This window comes from Xiphophorus couchianus, chromosome 6, assembly GCF_001444195.1.
Source record: "Xiphophorus couchianus chromosome 6, X_couchianus-1.0, whole genome shotgun sequence".
Classification (NCBI taxonomy): Eukaryota; Metazoa; Chordata; class Actinopteri; order Cyprinodontiformes; family Poeciliidae; genus Xiphophorus; species Xiphophorus couchianus.
The window spans coordinates 12,064,915-12,084,451 of NC_040233.1; the positions used below are offsets into that span (position 1 = coordinate 12,064,915).

Genomic DNA, 19,537 nt, shown 5'->3' on the forward strand with positions numbered 1-19,537 from the left:
GGGAAACACAAACACATCAGGAGAGGATAGAGAGGACACACTGTGTTATCTGTAAAAGGAAACAGCAGGTTGACACCACAGTAATGCCCAATGTTTAAAAACTTAACACTTACTAAATCGTCTGGTCCTGATGTGTTTTTAAAAAACAGGATAATTTTAATGTTATATAAAAAATTCCAGCAATACCACCATGCTCAAAGTTTTGAGAAAATGTCAAACTTCAGAAAAAAAGACTGAAAACAAAGTATGGCCCTGCAGTTTCCATACAAAGTGGCAGCAAAGCTGTCAGCAGCCACTTGACCTACTGTTCTAGTAAGAAGTTGGCAAACAGTAATCTTGGGCAGGAATGTCAGGTCAGTTTGGGGCTTTTAATAATTTATTAGAATCATTCCTTTCCCAGGGTGGAATGGTTTTAGAGCAATAAAGGTAACTGTATTTTCTTTTTTTAAAGGTTCAAATATAGACACTACATACAAACTTCAGAATAATACTGAGAAGGAAAGAAACTCCCACTAATGTTTGACAAGTTGTAACTTAGACCACACACTTCTTGTAGCTAATGTAGTCCCTGCATAATTCAGACTGAATATTTAACCACTCTTCTTAGCAGAAATGGTAGAGATAATTTAAACTGGCAGGTTTCCAGTTTTAAGCATTGTCTATAAATGCTCAATAAAGTTCAGTAAGGTCAGCGACACCCAACAGTGTCCAGTTCACTATGTGTTTGGCTGTCTAGTTATCCTTCATCCCAGTTTCAACCTTCTTTGATTAATGCTTGTAGAAACATAGAAGAACCTCAGCATAATGCAGCCACTACCAGGCTTTTGGCAGCTCAATCATGTGTCCTCCAACCATAACGCGCTCCAGTAGCACGCATTAGATAAGTCAGAGCCACTTTGAGCCATGCTTGAAGGCACTGGTGCCCAGTATCTCCCAGTTTATTTTGGCCTTGATCCATTTGTGGCTGCTGGGTTGTTACTAAGTATCATGAACAATTTCCCACTCACCTGAGACAAACAATCGTGTCAGATGAAGGAAACTTAATTTGCCCACAACTACAAGATTGGATATTTTTTCAAAGGCACATTTGTGACAAGAGACAAACCAAACTGAATCTGAAATCTATCATTTCTTATAAGACAATCAGTCAAATGTCCACCGATAATCCTTCAAGAAGCTTGTTGATTTCTACAAAAGAACGTGGCTGGGGTTTAACTTGCTACGGATATACACTTTGTTGACATTCATTTTTAACACTTTGCAGTGCACACACGAGCAAGATTAGATTTAAGTGGCTTCAAAAAATTAGAAGCACTGCAGTAAATATAAAACATTGGATGTAAAAGTGTTAAAACAAGAAAATATTTTAGAGGCATAAAAATCTGTACAAATGAACGAAATAGCACAAGAAAAACAAGAAAAAGAGTCACTGACAGTTAAGCAGCATGAAGCTTGATGGCTGAGGAATAAGCTGTTTAAAAGTCTAAATCTTGTGATCTGTGTTTATCCTTTTAGAAATAAACCCACAATAAATTCAAATTTCTGCACCTAATTCTGTTTTTTAAAATGAATTGAAGTGGTGCTCGGTACAATCACTGAATCACTTACCAGGAAGTGCATCATTAAAAGCCCCTGACTGATGGCTTTTATGCTAATTCTTGTGCTAACTTCTGACCTGTGCTGCAAACGATGGCGTGGCAACGCTTCTTTTAGACATGAAGAGCTTCTTCAGAGAAATAACTAATATTATCATTTTTAAAAATCCCAGAGGGAAGAAACCAGGGTTCTTTGTTTATCGGTTTTTATACAAGCAAACAGCTGAGATTCGACAATTAAAATCCTAGCTAACAGGTTTTTTTTTCCTCCAACCAGGAAGCAAATAGGCTCCCTTGCCTCTTGTTTGTTTGTTTAGGTCAAACACCAACTTGCATTTCTCATGTCTACACTTTGTTACTGACACCAGTGAGTGTGTTAAATCAGATCTGCAATGCACAGCAGAACTGTAGTGCTGCTGTCTAGTCCAAAATATTAGCTGCACATAAATAAAGTGATTTACCGACATACGTAGTGATTGTTTCTTGATCTGGAGACCACCCTGTGTTGAAGCCCCTCCTGCTGATGGCAGAGAGAATAATGGGGACGAGATGTCTCTGTGATGAAGATACATCGGAGGATGGGTGCACATAGAGTTGTAATTACACAGCTGAAACTCGACGCTCTGTCAGTGTCTGTCAGTTAGCGCTGCTGTCAAAATTATTTCTGTGTTGTCTCTGTGGGGAAGTAAAACTCACTACCTCACTTTATCATGGCAATGATATTTAAGGATAGTACAATCTTAGATATGCTGTGGAAAAGTATTTCAAATTTATAGATTTCTTCTGTTTTTGCCGTAACCCTGTAATGTTTCAAATCCATCCTTTCATCGTTTATACTCACTTATTTTTGCAGGGCTTGAAGGTGAGTTGTTTATTTCCTGTTGCCATTGAACCCTGAACAGGTTGGGTAACAGAAACACAAGACCAGCAACCATGCACTCAACCCCACAGGCAATTTGGAGAGACCAATTAACCTAGTATTCTTGTTTCTACTCTATGAAAGAAATGTTCATATCATAAGAAAATCTGAGTATATGCAAAATTTTATTCTCAAATGATAATTTTAGTAAAATATATCCAAACTACTTTTATCTTATGTGAGAATGTATTGTCTGAGCTCGCTAAATCATGAATTAACTATAACTCCCCAAGAAATAATTTAAACATAACATGTCTGACAAAAAAAAACAGGTACCTCACAAGAGCAACACCAGGCTCCAATTTAAACCAATTCAAGAACAGAAGAAGAACAAAGTTACTGGCATGTTTTCAATTTTAAGGACATTTTTTAAAGATTTTGGGCGTGCAGCAAATTACAGTGAGAGCCATTAACTAAAAAAAAGGAGAAAATCTGGAATATTGGTGAACTGTTCAAAAACTGGCTTTCCAACCAATTTTACCCCAAAGGTGCATTGATGAATCATCCAGGAGTTCACAAAGGAACCCAGAACAACATCTAACATACTGCAGGTTGCACTTTCCTCACTCAAAATCACTGTTTATGATTCAACAATAAGAAAGAAACTACAAGGTTCCTAGTAGTTTTAAATGTTATCAGTGGACATTGCTGTAATGCAGTGCTGAAGGGGGAGTATCAGAAAAGGTAGGATGTTCTTAAAGAGACAGGGGCCAATTTCAACATGTTACACAACTATGCTGTGAAGTCCAATGTTTTTTAAGTTGTTTTTGATATATACCGTATTTTCTTTAAAACTGATGGCAGCTGTAGTTACCTGTCTATGGTATAAAATGGTACCAGGAGTCTTGAAAATACATAATAGCCTCCTCTTTAAAGTAATAAAGAAGAGTGAGTCTAAGTTCCTGGTGTAAAAGATTTCTTGCCAGTTATGCTTGAAGTTTTGCACAACACCAAGAGTTACACGACAAATTATTAAGTTTAGGGGCAATTACTTTTTCACATAGTGCCAAGCTGGTTAGGAAAGATTTGTTCCTCAATAACTAAAATCAGAATTTGAAAATTGCGTGTTGTATTTATTCAGGTTATCTTTGCATGCTGAGGCAGCCACTCTTTCATGGCACTGCTTTTAGGGTGCAGGTTGGAAACAACCTTTACTGCCTGAGCCAGGAGAAGCTTGACAGATTTCATTAACTGGTTGGTGGACGTCACTTGAGGACAGGTTGTTCTAAAAGTCCTCCATGGCTCCTGCGTCTGAGCTTGACACTTCCCTAGTCGCTGGGGGCAGTGGGGCTGGATGGAGGGCCGGCTCCAGCACAATAGCGACTGTCACAAGTTGTCAGGCACTCAATAGGAGGGTGGTCTCTGGTGGCTCTATGCAGCCTGCACCGTGCCATGGCGTCTCTTTCGTTTGAGAGCGATGGCTCTCTGGAGACTCTCTCTGATTATGAAGCGAAGAGAGCACTAAAGGAGTCAGTGACCTGTCCACCTCAAACTTCAGCATCCACTTCTTTAAACTCTCACAGCACAAGGTTATATCCAGAACGATGGCAAATAGACTCAGATGTACAAGTCAAGCATGAGAAATTAGTACAGGGGACGCTTTGATTTGATGTGTAATTGAAGTAAAATAAAAATGGTATGAAGGTGTGACACAGCTGCTCTTCACCTGATCAGTTTCTCTTTCAAATTACAAATTGTTTACAGTTAGATTCTATATATTTTTTCATATGTGAGAAGTGAAAAAATATGTTCAAAGAAACTGTGTGCAAAGAAAAATGTCCAAATAATACAAGCCTGGAAAAAATTAAGAGACCACTCCATTGAAACTCCACTGAAAACCTTGTGGTTATTCCACCAAGAATTTATCTCTGAACTCTTCCCAAGTTAAAACATTTGTATTTTTTCTAGATGCATATGAACTTGTTTTCTTTGCATTATTTGAGGTCTGAAAGCATTGTATCTTCTTTGTTATTTTGAAGATTTCTCGTTTTCTGCAAATAGATACTAAAGTTTTGCTTGGCAATTCAGACATGTTGTCAGTAGTTCATAGAACAAAAGTTTCATTTTACTCAAACATGTACCTTTAAAATGTTAAATCAGAGAAACTGATCATTTTAAGTGGTCTCTTATTTTTTTCCAAAGCTGCATATAAGAAAAATATAAACAGTGTGGCGTGCATTTCCATGTAGAATCCTTTATTACTGATACCCATGCAAAAGAAAAACAAGGTTCATCAACTTGCCTTCAGAAATCCCTTATTTAGTAAATGTTTTAATTTCAGTATAAATCCAGGTGTTCTGCAAAAGCCTTTGAGCTGCAGGAATGTTTTTTGTTGTTTGTCAGTAGATGAGATGAGACGATGAAAGGAGCTAAATACGGGGCAATCCTACAAGAAAGCCTGTTAGAGGTTGGAAAAAAACTTCAAACAGTGTGATAAAGGACCACAACCCTAAACATGCAGTCAAAACTGCAACTGGAGGCCTTAAATCAAAGCCTGTATCAAAATGGACCAGTCAAAGTCCAGATGTATTTCCATTTGAGAAATTTCAGCATTGATCCTTTATGTATAGATGTGCTCTCTATCCAGTCTAACTGAGCTTCCACTATTGCTCTAATTACAGTCAAAGGCTGTTCCTGAAAGTATTAACTAGGTGTAGGATTGAATTCAAATGTGAGACACATGTTTAAGACATGTTTTGCAAATAAAAAAGAAAACAAATATGTATTTTTTTGATCCACTTGACAATTATGTCAAGGTTTGTGGATGTGAAGAGATGAAGTGTGCAAAAGGCACCAGCTGGGATTTGCACCGAGGAACTCCTTATTGTAACCTCTCAATTTATAATCTTATTCACTAAAAATGACCCTACATTTCAATTCTCCTAAATAATCAAAGAAAAACTACAAATCATGACATCTTTCCACCGTCTGAGTCCTTTGTCAGTGCAGTTTTTGTGCAGATCAAACAAGACAAATCAAACAACTCATGAATGAAAACATCATACTAAATCAATTTCAGTGAAAATATAATATCTACATATCAGTATTGCATACATTACAAACAGTTATGCAGGATCTGCTATCAGATTACGTCTCCTCCAGGAGTTACATCTGTAGACCCTAAAACAGAGAGTCAGAAGTCTCAGCCAGAAAAACCTCAACACGGAAATTTACGAGGAGTCTTGCCCGACTCAGAGTGGTCTTGAAGCGGGACTCAATCTGTTTACAAAACAATTTGGACAACCGCCTCGTGTCCGGGTCGGTGTGGTCTTTCCTTGCACAGTAAAAGGCAGCCATGACAGACAGGCCTATAAACAACCGGCTTTTATCTCCAAGAGAGAGACATGGCAACAAAGAGCCCAGCTGCCGGGCCATATTCCCCACATCCCTCTGTTCCCCCCTTTTATCTTTCCTGTCATCACCCCACGGCACTGAAGTGGAGGCGCAGGGGGGACCGAGAGGTGCGCTTAAATCTCTAGCTTCCTTTTCTGTGCTTCTTCACTGGCAAACTTTGACTGTTCTCTGTCACACGGGCTAAACGGCACCGCAAAACATGGTGTTATGAGGGATTTTCTCCGTTAGAGAAGTGGGAGCATATGAGCAGCAAACATCAGCCAGACTAATAATGTATGCTACCAAGCAATGTAATGCTAAGCAGGTGCATATGGCAGAGATTTCTGTCTCTTTTAATGATGTTCATTATACTATTCATTTTTAATAATTAAGATCCTGAATTTTCAGGCAGTGAAACCAGGTTAAATGTACATCAGGGGTCGTACTGAATGCATCATATTGCTCTCTGTATAAGAAATTTGTACTGAAAAATGCAGAGTACTCCTACTTCCAGTTTCAAGCAGACACAGTTTAATCTGTAATCTGAGGTCGTACATCCAGTTCTGCACTTTTTGTCTCAATTTGAAGAAATTGAATATCAGTCTTTATTACATAGAGGTCCATTAAGCTGATTTTTAAATTGACAAGGCTCTACCTTTAAAGTTTTACTATCATTGACATGAATGTCATATTAATTCTGGGCTTTTATTGATGCATTTGAACCCATATTTCTCCAGGATGTGCAAATAGAAAAATGTACTTCAATTAAATATGAATTTATTGTGAGTTTTCTCTCATCTATGCAGGTTCAGAAATACATGTAGGCTTAAATATGTACATAATGTTTCTCTCACGCCTTCGCAGAAGTGAGACACCTTTTTTAAACATCTGAAAAAAATTATGTTGTTTGTACACTAATGTTTAATAAGAATAATGAAATGACAAGTTGCATAAATGTAAATTATTTGATAATATTTTGACTTCTACAGGTCATTGGTTTTTGTAATTAAGGTTTTATTTGGGGGCGACTCTGTCATACTAAAGTAAAAACAAGCCACGTCTTCTACATTTTTTGTGTAAAAGGTTTTGAAAACCATCTAATTCCCCTCACTGCCCAATGACAAACTGCTTTATGTTGGTTCATCACAAAAATAAAACTTCAATAAAACCTTGAAAGAGTTCAAGAGGTGTGGCCCCTTTTGCATAATAGAAGATGTTTTTTCACCCTTCAGCAGATGTAGAAAAATCAGACATCCTGGTTTTGTGCAGTTTTCCCCTCTCATCGTTTAAATGAGTTATTCCGCTTATTGTTAGGAAAATAACTTTGACACTTTTCACACAGACCTGATTCTCTCTCTCACACATACCTCCATCTTGTTAAGGGAAACCCAGCAGTCTGAAGGGAAGTCCTGCAGCATGGGGACCAGGAACTGTAGGCAGCCGTCCCAGTGGCACAACAGCAGCATCATGCCGATCAGGTTGATGATCCGCATCACCGCGCTGGCCAGGTCGTAGGTCATATGGAAGATCTGGAGTGTGACCATAAAACGCGAATAGGAGTGAAAGCATATTTGAAGTATAAGGAAAAGAAAGGCAGAGTAAATCAAACCGAGAGCCTTCAATCGCTGTTTTGCAAACTGGCATCACATTCAACTATTCTGGATCAAGCCAGGTTTGATTAATGATCAGAGGGAGTGATGGACCATCAGTCCTAGCTCAAACGCAGCAGGAGCGGGCAAGACACTTTTCACACAGAGATACATTACATCAGTCAGAGTCTCCATCACGCACAGGCTCCAGTCACAGCCATGCTGCACTCACGCAAGCCTGCCAGCACAACGATCCAACTAACGGCAGAGACAGATATGTCAGCACATAGACTTGCACTCATCCACAGAGTGATGGACAGGGACCATCGTGATCCTGAAGAACTGATAGTCTGGGTCGTCTCAAGCATCAATCACCCTCAGCCTCTGAGCAGCCCGTTAGGTCAATCATCCCCCAAATGACCCGGAGAAACCTCGCCGTGACGCTGCTTAGTTTGCCTGGATGCAAAAATAATTTAGCGAGAGGTGTAAACGTGTGATGCTGACGGCCCCCGTTCGCAGGAAAACACGTGTGACTGTCTGACGGAGTCGACTCCGAAGGAAGTGGGTCACTTCTTACTCAGTGCCGCACAGAGAAGTGATACTTGGTGATAGGAGTGAAGGAGAACAAAACTGGACATGAATCACATGCACTGATCTTTCTAAATGCAGCTTTAACCTTTATGAGGTTTTCACTGTCAGCTTCTATCTGTCAGGAACTGAAAAAATGGAGAGCGTGGTCGTGTTTCATCAGGACACACGAGGTGACACTGTGCTGCACGCAGCTGTGTTGTCTTACTTGCTGAAGACGTTCAGTGCCATGGACAGCTCTAAAATGCTTGAAAGACTAAAAATTGCTTCAAGCCCAATTTCCCAAATCCTCCATATAGCACAGAAAAGATGAGTTCAAAAACCAGAAATATGAACTGACCGTTTCCTGCACCATCTCAGCAACTGACTCGACATCCAATCTTCCCTCATTTCCCATGCATGCCTTGTATCAGTTCCCGTCATGCAACACTATGTGTGTATCAGTGTGCGTGCTATCACATCACATCTTCAGAAATCCAATTATCCAAAGGTCAAGTGAGCAGCCGAGCCCCACTGTGCCGTTCACTGCTGCAAAATGCCAACGCCGGCCTGCCGACGGTGCCACAGACGAAGAGTGGAGTGATCTCATGACTCCACCGGACCGCTTGTGTCCCAGACTGAGGCTCTCCTTCAAAGAAGGATGTACTCCAAGGAGGAACACCATTCTGCCCATAACTCGTAGTACAACATAAAATTTAATGACTTTTCATGTCTTCTTTTGAAATATCTGCCTGTGGAGCTTCCTGATGAAGACAATTTCCTTAATGTAAGGTCAAGAAAGAAAATAAATCAGCTGTGTTGACAATTTTAGAAGTTGCACTACTTTGTGTTCTTGCAGTATTAAAACTTGAGATTCTGAATTCATGAGGAAATACAGTCGAACCTCTCCTTCATGGAAGAATGCCTTTTTAAAATCTCATTTGAGAGACAAGGGAATAAGCTACCGACCTGCAAGTTTACTGAGCTTTATGCACTGTTTGATGAGTAGGATCAATTAGAATGTTTGTGTGACTAAATTGAAATAACTTGTGCCTTGAAAGGACATTTGCTTCTTTAAAAAAATAAACTGAATTGTATTGAAATGAATTAAATTGATATTTTAATTGGTTTGCATCCACCAGACCTGCTGACAGTGCTGGAGAATATGTTTAAGAGCAATTACCAGTGGGAACACATTGCTATTTATATTTTATAAAGTTTGATTTTTATCATTGCCACTCAGCAGAATTTGCCTCATGTTTTTTACTAGAACTAACAAATATTCATTTGCTAATGCAATATTACAGGTAAAACACTAAATCTAAATATCCTCATCTCAAAACTCAAAATGTAATCTGTGTGAGAAGTCATTATTGCTTGAATCCTCCCTAAGCAATTCTTAACAGTCTGTTGTAGTCATTAATGCTTATCTATATTAAACAGGAATCTCACAAGTAATAGTTTAAAGCCGCCTCTTTCTTTAGTTTGTTCTTTATTAATCTTCCAGGTGTGTGTCATGATCCTGGCCCTCCTCTGTACGTTGATTATCTATGAAGTGGATAAAATCTGTGACGCAACTACTAATGAACTAAACTTAGCAAGTTTAATAAATTAGATTTATCTCTAAACAGTAGGACAACAGTCATAATTTCCTTTTTTTTTTGTCTCTTAAAAAGTGTAATAATAATAATAAGCTCATAATTTAGACTGAAGTTATTGAATGAATACAAAAATAAATATTTTTGGAATATTAGATTCTTCCATAAGTTGTAAAAGTGTTTTAAATGTGTTTTTTTTTATAAAGATAATAGATAAATGCATTATGATGCTAAAAAAAAATGACATTTGAAATATTAATTTTAAATTTAATGTCATTTTTCATATTTGATCTGAGTAACCATCCAGCCACCCAATAATCTATGTTTAGGGCCTATTAATATAAATAATATAAATATAAATCTGTGGAGTCTCTTTATATTCGAACATTCTAGACCCTTGTAGGTGAGGGTCCATTACAAATACACAGTGAGAGTTTGTAAAAGACCACCACCTCCCTGAAATCATGTCAGGACAAAAACAAAACAGTTTTTGTAGAAAACTCCTTTGAGCACTTTGTGTATTCCTAGAAGTAGAAATTCTTCTAATTGTGATTTTTAAATTCTGTTCAGTAAAATCTTCCAAACAGCTTTCTTTGTTAAGCACTTTTCAGAAATCTACATCAGGTTACAGAAAGATTTTTTTAAAGAAAATAATTTCTAAGTGTATAGATGAGTCATATTTTTAGTTGTGTTGCTTTTGTATTGTAAGCACGTTACAAATATTTAACAGAAAACTCCAACAAGGAATTTGTTCTGCAAAACAACTGCTAGCTAGAGTAGCCCTGTGTATGTCACACTCGTTCCCTTACAGCATTTGTTTTTTTATTTACATATGGTCCCATAATGTAGTTTTCCGTATTTGGGTCTATAAATTGCCCGGTCATTTGATCGGTGGTGCAGTTTGTAATTAATTTGTGACATGTCTAATCACAGCCAATGGCCCCTGCAGTGCTGAATATTATCATTATCCTCCACCTCTGCTGCTCCACCTGTGGTGCCTTAATTGATTAACTATGTTTGCCCTGATAATAGGCTGCTTATTAGACTGCCTGTTGCCACGGGCAGGACTGCAAGGTCACCGAGGCAGATGTGCCATGGACCCTGTTTTTTGTTTTTTTTGTCAGTGCTCCAAATTCGTTTTATTCTTGTATTTGTCAGGAACCTGTTTTTCTCAAGTTGGCAAGTGACAGCATCAATAAAGCCGCCTTCAGGTGAAGGAGAGCAGGCTACTTGGAGCAGATTAAGAGGCAGATTGTCCACTTGGTCGTGAGCCAGGACCAGCATATTGGAGACAAATCAGAGCCCTCTTATCCTAAACTACAAGGGACACGCTGTCCTCTGTGTCTGTCAGCATTATAATCAATAAGTGCAACTCTACAAACATGTTCTTACCTCTTCCCACTGGTGAATGTAGCGTATTAATCTGGAGAGCCTCAGCAGCCTCAGAAGACTTAGGATCTTGGTAAAGCGGACAATCCTCAGGGCCCGAGCCGTCTTGTACACCTCCGAGTCAATCCCTTTCTCCACTATGAGGAATATGTAATCCACCGGGATGGAGGAGATAAAGTCTACAATAAACCAAGTTTTTAGGTACTTCTTCTTTATAGTTTCAGGGTCCAAAATGATGTCTGAGTTGTCCTCGATGATGATTCCAGTGCGAAAGTTGAGCACCAGGTCCATGAGGAAGAAGGTGTCGGAGACAACGTTGAAGATGATCCAGGGCGTTGTGGTTTCATCTTTGAAAAAAGTGATGCCCACGGGGATGATGATCAGGTTGCCCACCATGAACAGCAACATTGTAAAATCCCAATAGAACCTGAGTCGTTTGGAGTGGTGAGCAACGCCGGGCGTGCCGCAGTGAGGGGAAGAAGAGCGAGACAAACACAGAGTCAGATCAGGCAAGAAAAGAAAAGTTATAAACTCAGGATGGAAAACCAGGAGCAAAGTGCAATATTTAATCATTCCCTGCCTAGAAATGCAAATATTTATGATTAGTAAAGCTAACTTAGTAGCTACTCTCACCAAGCATAACATTATGACCACTTAAATGGACCAAATAACAATGATTTTCTACTTGTCGTCGCACTTGTGAGTGGTAGGATAAATTATTTAGGATGTTATCCTCAAAGATGTTGAAAAGTATAATCATTTGAGCAGGATCCATAATGACCAAACTGTGACGGCTACACAGCTGGGTCAGTGAGAACATCTACAAAACTGCAGCTCCTGCACAGTGTTCCCAATCTACTGCTATCAATATCTAATAACTTTGGTCAACGTAAGGAAGAGTGGTGAGTCCGTCACAGGTTCACTGATGCACTTGGGAAGCAAAAACTGACTTTTGTGGTCCAATGCAACAGATGAGCTACTGTAGCTAATAATGCTCAGGAAGTTAATCCTGCTTCTGACAGAAAGAATGTACATTGTGTTGCAGTCAATGTGCCTGTATTGGTCATAATGCCATGCTTGATGTATGTATTTTATTATGCATAGTAGTTAAGTAATGAAATAACTTTAAATGGGGAAAATTTAGTTTTTTTCAGTCTTTATCTGATTTTTCCAATGATTTTAAAGTAAGTACATTCTGCTTCACCTAACCTTGATTGAGTTGTTTGTTTATTTTTTTACATTGTCATCGTTCACCTTCTCTGCTGCCAGAAAATTGCACAAGTTTTTATTTTTATTCTTATGTTTGTAAAATGCAGCACAGGAGGGAGAGACTTTATTGTTCTTTTCTTGGTTAATAACAATTTCTAAGTTTTTCTGTCTGAGGACTGACCTGCTGGTTACAATTTCGACCAGTTGCATTTCACTAATGTCTAACACACAAATAAAGACAAAAAGAAAGGCTCCGGCTCAATTGATAGAGATAGTCCTTTTGATTCCAACTCAAAAGGAAGAAATTGCAAGTTTATCTCCATTTAAGCAACAAAAGCACAACTCACACCTTCAGCTGATTTTCACCAAGTAGTAAAATGTCCTTCAAAGCACATCTGCATGTGTTTAAAGACTGAATCCTGTACTGTCTGACATTTTGATGCGTTTAATGGAATGATTGTCTGGATTTGACCTGCCAGTTAACAGGCAAAAAAGTTAATTAAGTGAAAACTGTCCCGTTTCAATGATTAGCCAATGGATTGGTGCATCTCTGGAGTCATCTTCATTGCATGTGTTTTATTGTTTTTTATTTTCGGAACTCAATTGATAAAATAGGTAGAATAAATTTTAAACAGGCATAAACTAAGTAGGTTTTCTTAGGGAAATGGACAGAATAGAAAGCCCTACTGGTAGCAATCAAAGATATAAACCAGACTGATTGTTCTTCTTTTGTTGTTTTTGAAGTAGGCCAAACTTTTTTTTTTTTTTTTTTTCCCAGTAAATTAGTGTCTTAGCGTTGCCAATGTTTCCTTTAAAAAAATCACATGTAACTCTATTGCTTTTGTTGCAATTATATAGAACAGACGTAAACACTTAAATGAAAAGTTTGGTGAAAAAACGGCAAGAAAAAGGGAAAAGCAGTCAGAAAAACGCAGATAAAAACGTTAAAAAAAACTATTATTAGTTGCCCAATGTCTGATGTCAATAGAGCCATGTGATTTACAACATTTTACCATAATTAAACATCAATTTAGAACAAAGCAGCACAACTAATAGGGGGGAAAACTGGTAATCAAGTGTTGCCAGAATGAGTTTAGTTTATTTTATCAGGCAAATCGCGTAAATAGTGGTGATGTAAGGGTCTGGAGATGGGGATGGAGGAGAAAAGGCGTGAGGTTTCAGCCCGTCAGAGGAAGCTCTGCAGGACAGGTGCAGCGCTGAGTCATTACACTGCGACTAAGCTCTGCTTCCTGCAAAATAAATACACGCCACGAAGATAATATTTGATGCAACTTTGCTGCTGAGCCTTAATGAGAATAAGAAACGGCGTGAGAGGCGGGGAGAAGGGGGCGAGCAGCCGAAACGTCTAATTGTGTGGGTGTGAGGGATCTCTTAAGTGACTCGTCATCGAATTATATCCGGACAGTTGTTTTCAAGTTTGGCTTTTAGTGCTCATCTGACTCGGCGTTATGTGATACAAGTGGGCCAAACATGAATGGTGCCGAGAAAGAAGGAGGGGAGCTGTCCACTCCCTGTGGTGCTGATCCTCAGCCGGGTTTCAGCCCACATTAATAAAACCCGCCGCTTTTCTAAGCCCCAATACCTTTCATCAAATAAAACGCTTTCACGGGAGGACGTTAATCACACAGAGCGCTCTTTCTATCCAAAATATATATATATATATATATATATATATATATATATATATATATATATATATATATATATATATATATATATATATATATATATTTGAATAACGAAATAGCCGCTGGATCTCCAGACGGGGTTCTCCGCAAGTCAAACAGGGCGCATCCATCGATAAACGGCAGGATCCCGGAGTCATTCGGGCGGATCTGTCTCCAGCGAGCACGCTTGGGTTTTTTTTTTTTTTTTTTTCGCACTCTTGGCTCAAGGTGACATTCCGTTACTGAGTGCATCGCGTAGACACATGCATGCACTCCCATCTACCCTACATCCTGTCAGCACGGCTCCTGTCGCAGAGCCGATGTTACCGCGATCATTAGCCGCCTTCTTATTGCAATAAAGACATTTTTTTTTTTTTTTTTTTTTTTGCGTGATGAGCAATAAATCTCGTCGGAGCGCTGCCTTCTTTGATGAATGTGTGTGAGCGTCGGGCTGTGAAAAGTCGAGATGTAATAGCAGGCCTGGCTTGCGAAAACACCCCAGACAAGCTATTGTTCCGACTGCAACAGGATTTGTTTACAACCTTGAGAGGACACTCTTCGCTAAAGTGCCTGACAACAGGTTGTTTCGTGGGGTGGTGGGGGGTATGTGCTGTTGCGGCGTCTCTTTGGTAAATTGTATGCAGATACGTTTGAAATGCCAAATCAGCCGCAGGTAGCGCTGGACGGTAACAATGCATGTGTTTCCTGCGCTTCCACTGCACTCAGGTGTAAAGTAAGTTGTAGATGAGGACCTTTGCGGGCCTCTCATCGCTTCAACCAATGGCAGCCCCGTCTCTTACCTGAAATCGCTATAAGGGTGTATAATCCAGTTTCCAGCTGATTTTACCCTCTCCTGCTCCTTCTCGACTGCTTTCTGACTGCCATACATGCGCAGGGAGAATTTGTTAACTCCAGGCTGCAGCATGCTACTGAACTGCCGCTGCATGAAGCTGGCTTGGCTGCCCCGAGGTTCTGCATCCTCGGCGGCCACAATCGGCGGTCCATCCTCCTGTTTCTGGAAAGTTACAGAGTTCCTCGGCTGCTGGGTCTGAGTCTGGGTCGGGCCGTGCAGCGAGGAGGAGGCTTTCCGGCTCGGCGCGTTGGAGAAGGACACCTTGGAGTCCTTTTTCTCGGGCACACCGCTGGACACGGGGGTGGCGCCCGGGTTGGCGCTCTCCCCTCCTTGCCCTCCGGTTAGAGACCCGCCTGGCGTGATCGAGCCGTCCATACTGGCGGTGGTCGAGTTACAGGCTCCCCGCTTGGCAGCGCCTCCGTCCTCGGCTCTCCCGGATCCCGCTGTCTGCTTCTCCTGCTTGGGGATTATTGAGCGCAGGCTCCCGGTACCCGAGTCCCTTCTGCATTCTCCGTTTTTGTTGCATTTCATGCTGGATGCTGGAGCGACTCCGCTGCGACCATCACCCGCTGTCGCGTTGGAAACCTCTACCCCGACCGCAGATTCCGACGCCTCCGCCCCAGACGCTCCGCAGGTCTCGCCGCGTTGGGCAGCATCGCCCGGACAGGGTGTCTCGGTCGCTCTGGAGGCAGCAGTGGGCCGTGAGGCGGAGGGAATGTCCTCTGTGTGCGTAAGGCAGAGCTCCTTGTTGGAGTTTCTTCTGAAAGCCGAGGACGCGGCTCCCCCTCCTGGCATAAAGTTCTTCATCCTGATACTGCCGCCTCCTCCTCCTCCACCACCTCCGCTGCTGCCGCTCCCCCCGGCTCGGCGCAGCCGCGGATGCTGAAACCTGGACTCCTCTTCTCCTTCCTCCGTCTCATCCATCACGACGTCGCTGGTCAATCCGGGCTGGCTACCGCTGGCTGCGCCGGGGTTCAAGCAATTCTGTCCGCCGGGGCTTCTGGAGCATTTGGATGGGGCTGCCTTGGGTGCGCTGATGCGGCTGCACCCGCTGCCGCCCACCGCCTTCTTTTTCACGGTGGCAGCAGACGCCGGTGAGACCTCATTCCTGTCCATGACATTGAGCGTATCGAGTTTTGCCTCCAATTATCTTTGAGAAAGGCCAGCCAGCGGGGGGGGGGGGGTTGCAGAAGAAAAGGGACAGTGGGAGAAAGGAGGGACTAAGAGAGGGAGGGATGGACGTGACTTCTTTCTTCTTTTTTTTTTTCAAACTATTGCACTTCTCCCCTCGGTCACCTGTCCACAAAGCACCATTCTAAACGAGCCGTTTACCGAAATCTAGACTAATTAGAACTACAGGTAGATCCTGCACAGATCACCGAACTTTAAAGGAGGTTTCCAGCTCACTTAAAGATTGAATGCGAACCTGAAAGAATGACCTGAATACATTCCAACATATAACCAGCTAACAAAAAACCGCTGAATCAAAACGTGTTAATAAACGTTCACATTAACTCGTTTTTTTACCCCCGTTTTTGACTATAGCAATTTCCTTTGGTCGATGGTACCCCAGGCATGTGTTTAGCGCCCTCTAGGGGCTACATCTCTCTATTCTGACCCAAAGCAGATGGTCACAAGCAGAAGCGTAAGGAGAAGGTCAAATCATTGAGGGTTTGGCGGCCTGAAAAATCCGATAAATTAAAGCAAAACTTGCATCTGTATTTGTAAATTGTTTCTGCAGTTCATTACTGAAGTTCACTCAGGATACAGATCAAGCCATTGAACTTAATGCTGGGCTTTTGTCATCCATATTAGGCTTTTCTTTTTTTTTTTTTTTTTGTTGGGAGATATTGCAGTGGCATTGCTGATCACCAGAATGTTCATTAACTACTGAAAATTGTGCTTACAAGATTTGTCCCTATCAACTACAGTATATAGCCCTGCAAAGGCTTTTCCCCATTTGATCCTGTTACAACAACAAACTCCAATATTTGTTTTATGAAATTTCATGAAGTATTGGAAGGAAAAACATTCTATTTTTTTCCCCTAAAGTAATTCTGCAAAGTGTTATATGCATTCATGTCATCCTCACTTTACTCTTTTCCCCTCAAAATATAATCTAGTGAAACAAAAAGCAACCTAATGCATAAATAGAGTCCATCTGATTTCATCTCAATTTAAATCCAGCGGTTCTGGCGACGTCTCGGAGGTTTGTTGGAGAACATCATCAAACAGGCACCATCATCAAGACGGGGAGAAAACAAACACAGAGATAACAAGCTAAGTTAAAGTAGAATTGAATGGTAAACATCCAAACAAAGGTGGAACAGAGAAGCAGTTAAGAGGCCCATGGCAACTCAGGAGAAGAACAACAGGAAAACTCCTATTTATACGCTGCAGAATCTGACCTTATGGAAGAATGATGAGAAGGAATCGGATGCAGAAAGCAACCGCAATAGACCCAAACTGCAGTTTGTCACGACATGTTGGGTTAGAGCAACACCTGCTTGCAAGACACTTTAAATGACAGAACAATAACACGGCAATGTTCCTAAACATGATGATTTGTTAATTCCAAAGGGGAATTAAATGATTTTGCAAGTCAAACTACAAAGAGTCGTTTTAGATTGTGATGGCTGAGGTTGGGACTGGTCTGTTGGAGTCTGTGTTGCAGCAGATCTGTAAGCATCCTTTTACTGAAGACACTCTGTTGTTGCATCACAGCATTGTGAAGAAGATGTCCAGGGTTGCCTGTTATAATAATAATAATACTTTATTCATCCCAGCAGGGAAATTATTTCGCAGTTACAGCACACAACAGGAGCTGTGTCTGCAGGCAGCCAGCTGAGCCGGCGCCATTTTTTGAAGGAGGACATGCGGCAGAGGTCGTCAGGACCAGGAGTCGAACCCGCAACGTCCGCAGGTCTAAGGCCTCCAAACGTGGGGCGTGCTAACCCGCTGCGCCACCACAGCATTATGTTCTTCATTTTATGAAGTGTCCTACATTGATCTTCAGAGGTTCTGGAGCAGTCCTCACAACAGACCCGACTCCCTTTATCAGCTTTTTGGAAGTCACTGGCTCTGATGCCGCCACCTTTCACTTCGCAGTTATGAACTACTTTATGCTGGACAGTCACATAAAGTCTCATTACATAACATCTGGTGAGTTTATTGTGACAACTGCGAAATATTCTAGTTATTTATGAATACTTTATAAATATATTTCCATTTCAGTTCAGCCCATCCAAAAGCAGAGCAGTTTCCAAACACACAAATGTTGAATCTCCTCGTTGTCAGATGCATATGATCTACCTGAAAACAGATTTACCTCGTGACAGGTGAGTTATAAATTAGAAAAGCTGTAGTTGAGTGAACCTTTCCTTCCCTCACTATAAGAAGTTATCAAGCTGGTTTTAAACAGTACAGTAGACTGAGCGGGATCTCCTCTCCCACATTTTGAAAGCACATGTGTCGAAAGCCAAAGCCGGAGGAACCGCAGCACACCGTTCTTACACATCTAGGCCATGATAATCGAGTGGTCTCATAGAGCGGAGATAAAGTGTTTAGCCTGTTTTCTCTGATCTAGTTTTGATCTACTCTAATTTTGGACCCAGATTTAATTTTAGAGACTTTAGAAAAACTGTTGTGATCGCCAACACCGGCACTTAACATTTATAAAGAAAAAATATCGCCAAAGCCAGTAAACAGATTTGCAAAACAGCATTCTCTGCTTCATATTTCAGTTCACCTTTATTTTTTATTTTAAATCGGCCCTGGGAAGTCCTGAGCTTCATCTCTGTTCTTCTTTTTTTTGGTTTATTTGTTTCTACCCACCTGTTCTTCCCGCTTCTCTTTGCCTAATTAGTCAGTAGCATGTTGCTGCACTGGGATTTGTTGTATTGCCTAGTTACCTAAAGTCACACTAACTCTCATAGTTAACAACAAATGACTGAAAGATAGCCAAAGACCGATGGCAGAATAAAGCAAGCAGGTGGAGCTGCTGGCCTAGAAACATGTTGCTTTGATACACAGGTGGAGACACATCCTAATAAGGTTCATTCATTGATCATAGTGAAGTATGTTCACCTAAATAAGGAAGATGAAGTGATGACCTTGTTGGTCCCAAAATGTCCCAAAAACAAAGAAGGGAATAGACTTCTACATTAAACTTTTTAACCACAGTCATAAAACTCACTGAACTTCCCTTTAACTACTCAATACTTCCTAATACTTCTCTCCGTCATGGCCGTGGAAACAAGTCACCAAATCCAACCACACAGCTTTTTGCAACTGAAGAATGTGCCAACACCTCATCTAGTGGCACTTTGAAAGCTTCGGCAATAAAATGCAATTAGTTGTACCTGGTCATTTAAAACATGAAAGCCCTCACAGGTTGATCCGGTGACTCATCCTCCACCTGGATGTTAATCAACCCTAAATTCTCAGCCTTAGTCTGAGCGTCTAATGAATACATGATGTTTTTTCAAATAGACGATCTTCATCAAGCAGTTCACTAATGTTCTCCAACCATCCTTGGTGGAGTGCTTTTTATTAAGATGTTTTGAACTCACGTGTCATTTTCATTCCACTTTAGTCACTTAAATTCAATTCAAATTAAAAAAAAAAATACTTTGATCCCAAAGGGAAATTAAATGTTGTTGGAACTCAATTAATTCAAAGTTATTGAAAGAGTTACATTAGATAGTGATGGCTGAAGGCGGGAAATATCTCCTACAGAGGTCTGTATTAATGCATGGCTTTGTTAGTCTATTATATGCAATTCCTACTAAATTTATT

The 19,537-nt window shown here is 40.7% G+C and overlaps 1 protein-coding gene across 1 annotated transcript in view; it reads right to left on the reverse strand.

Moving 5' to 3' along the window:
• LOC114146704 (potassium/sodium hyperpolarization-activated cyclic nucleotide-gated channel 2) overlaps positions 1-15,906 on the reverse strand; it is a 38,814-nt gene extending 22,908 nt beyond the window's left edge. The window contains exons 1-3 of the mRNA XM_028020993.1: positions 14,688-15,906; positions 10,994-11,417; positions 7,215-7,376 (exon numbers count right to left, since the gene is read on the reverse strand). Coding sequence (XP_027876794.1) covers positions 7,215-7,376; positions 10,994-11,417; positions 14,688-15,856 — 1,755 coding nt within the window. The 5' untranslated portion in view covers positions 15,857-15,906. The remainder of the gene's footprint in view (positions 1-7,214; positions 7,377-10,993; positions 11,418-14,687) is intronic.
• Between the last annotated feature and the right edge of the window lie 3,631 nt (positions 15,907-19,537).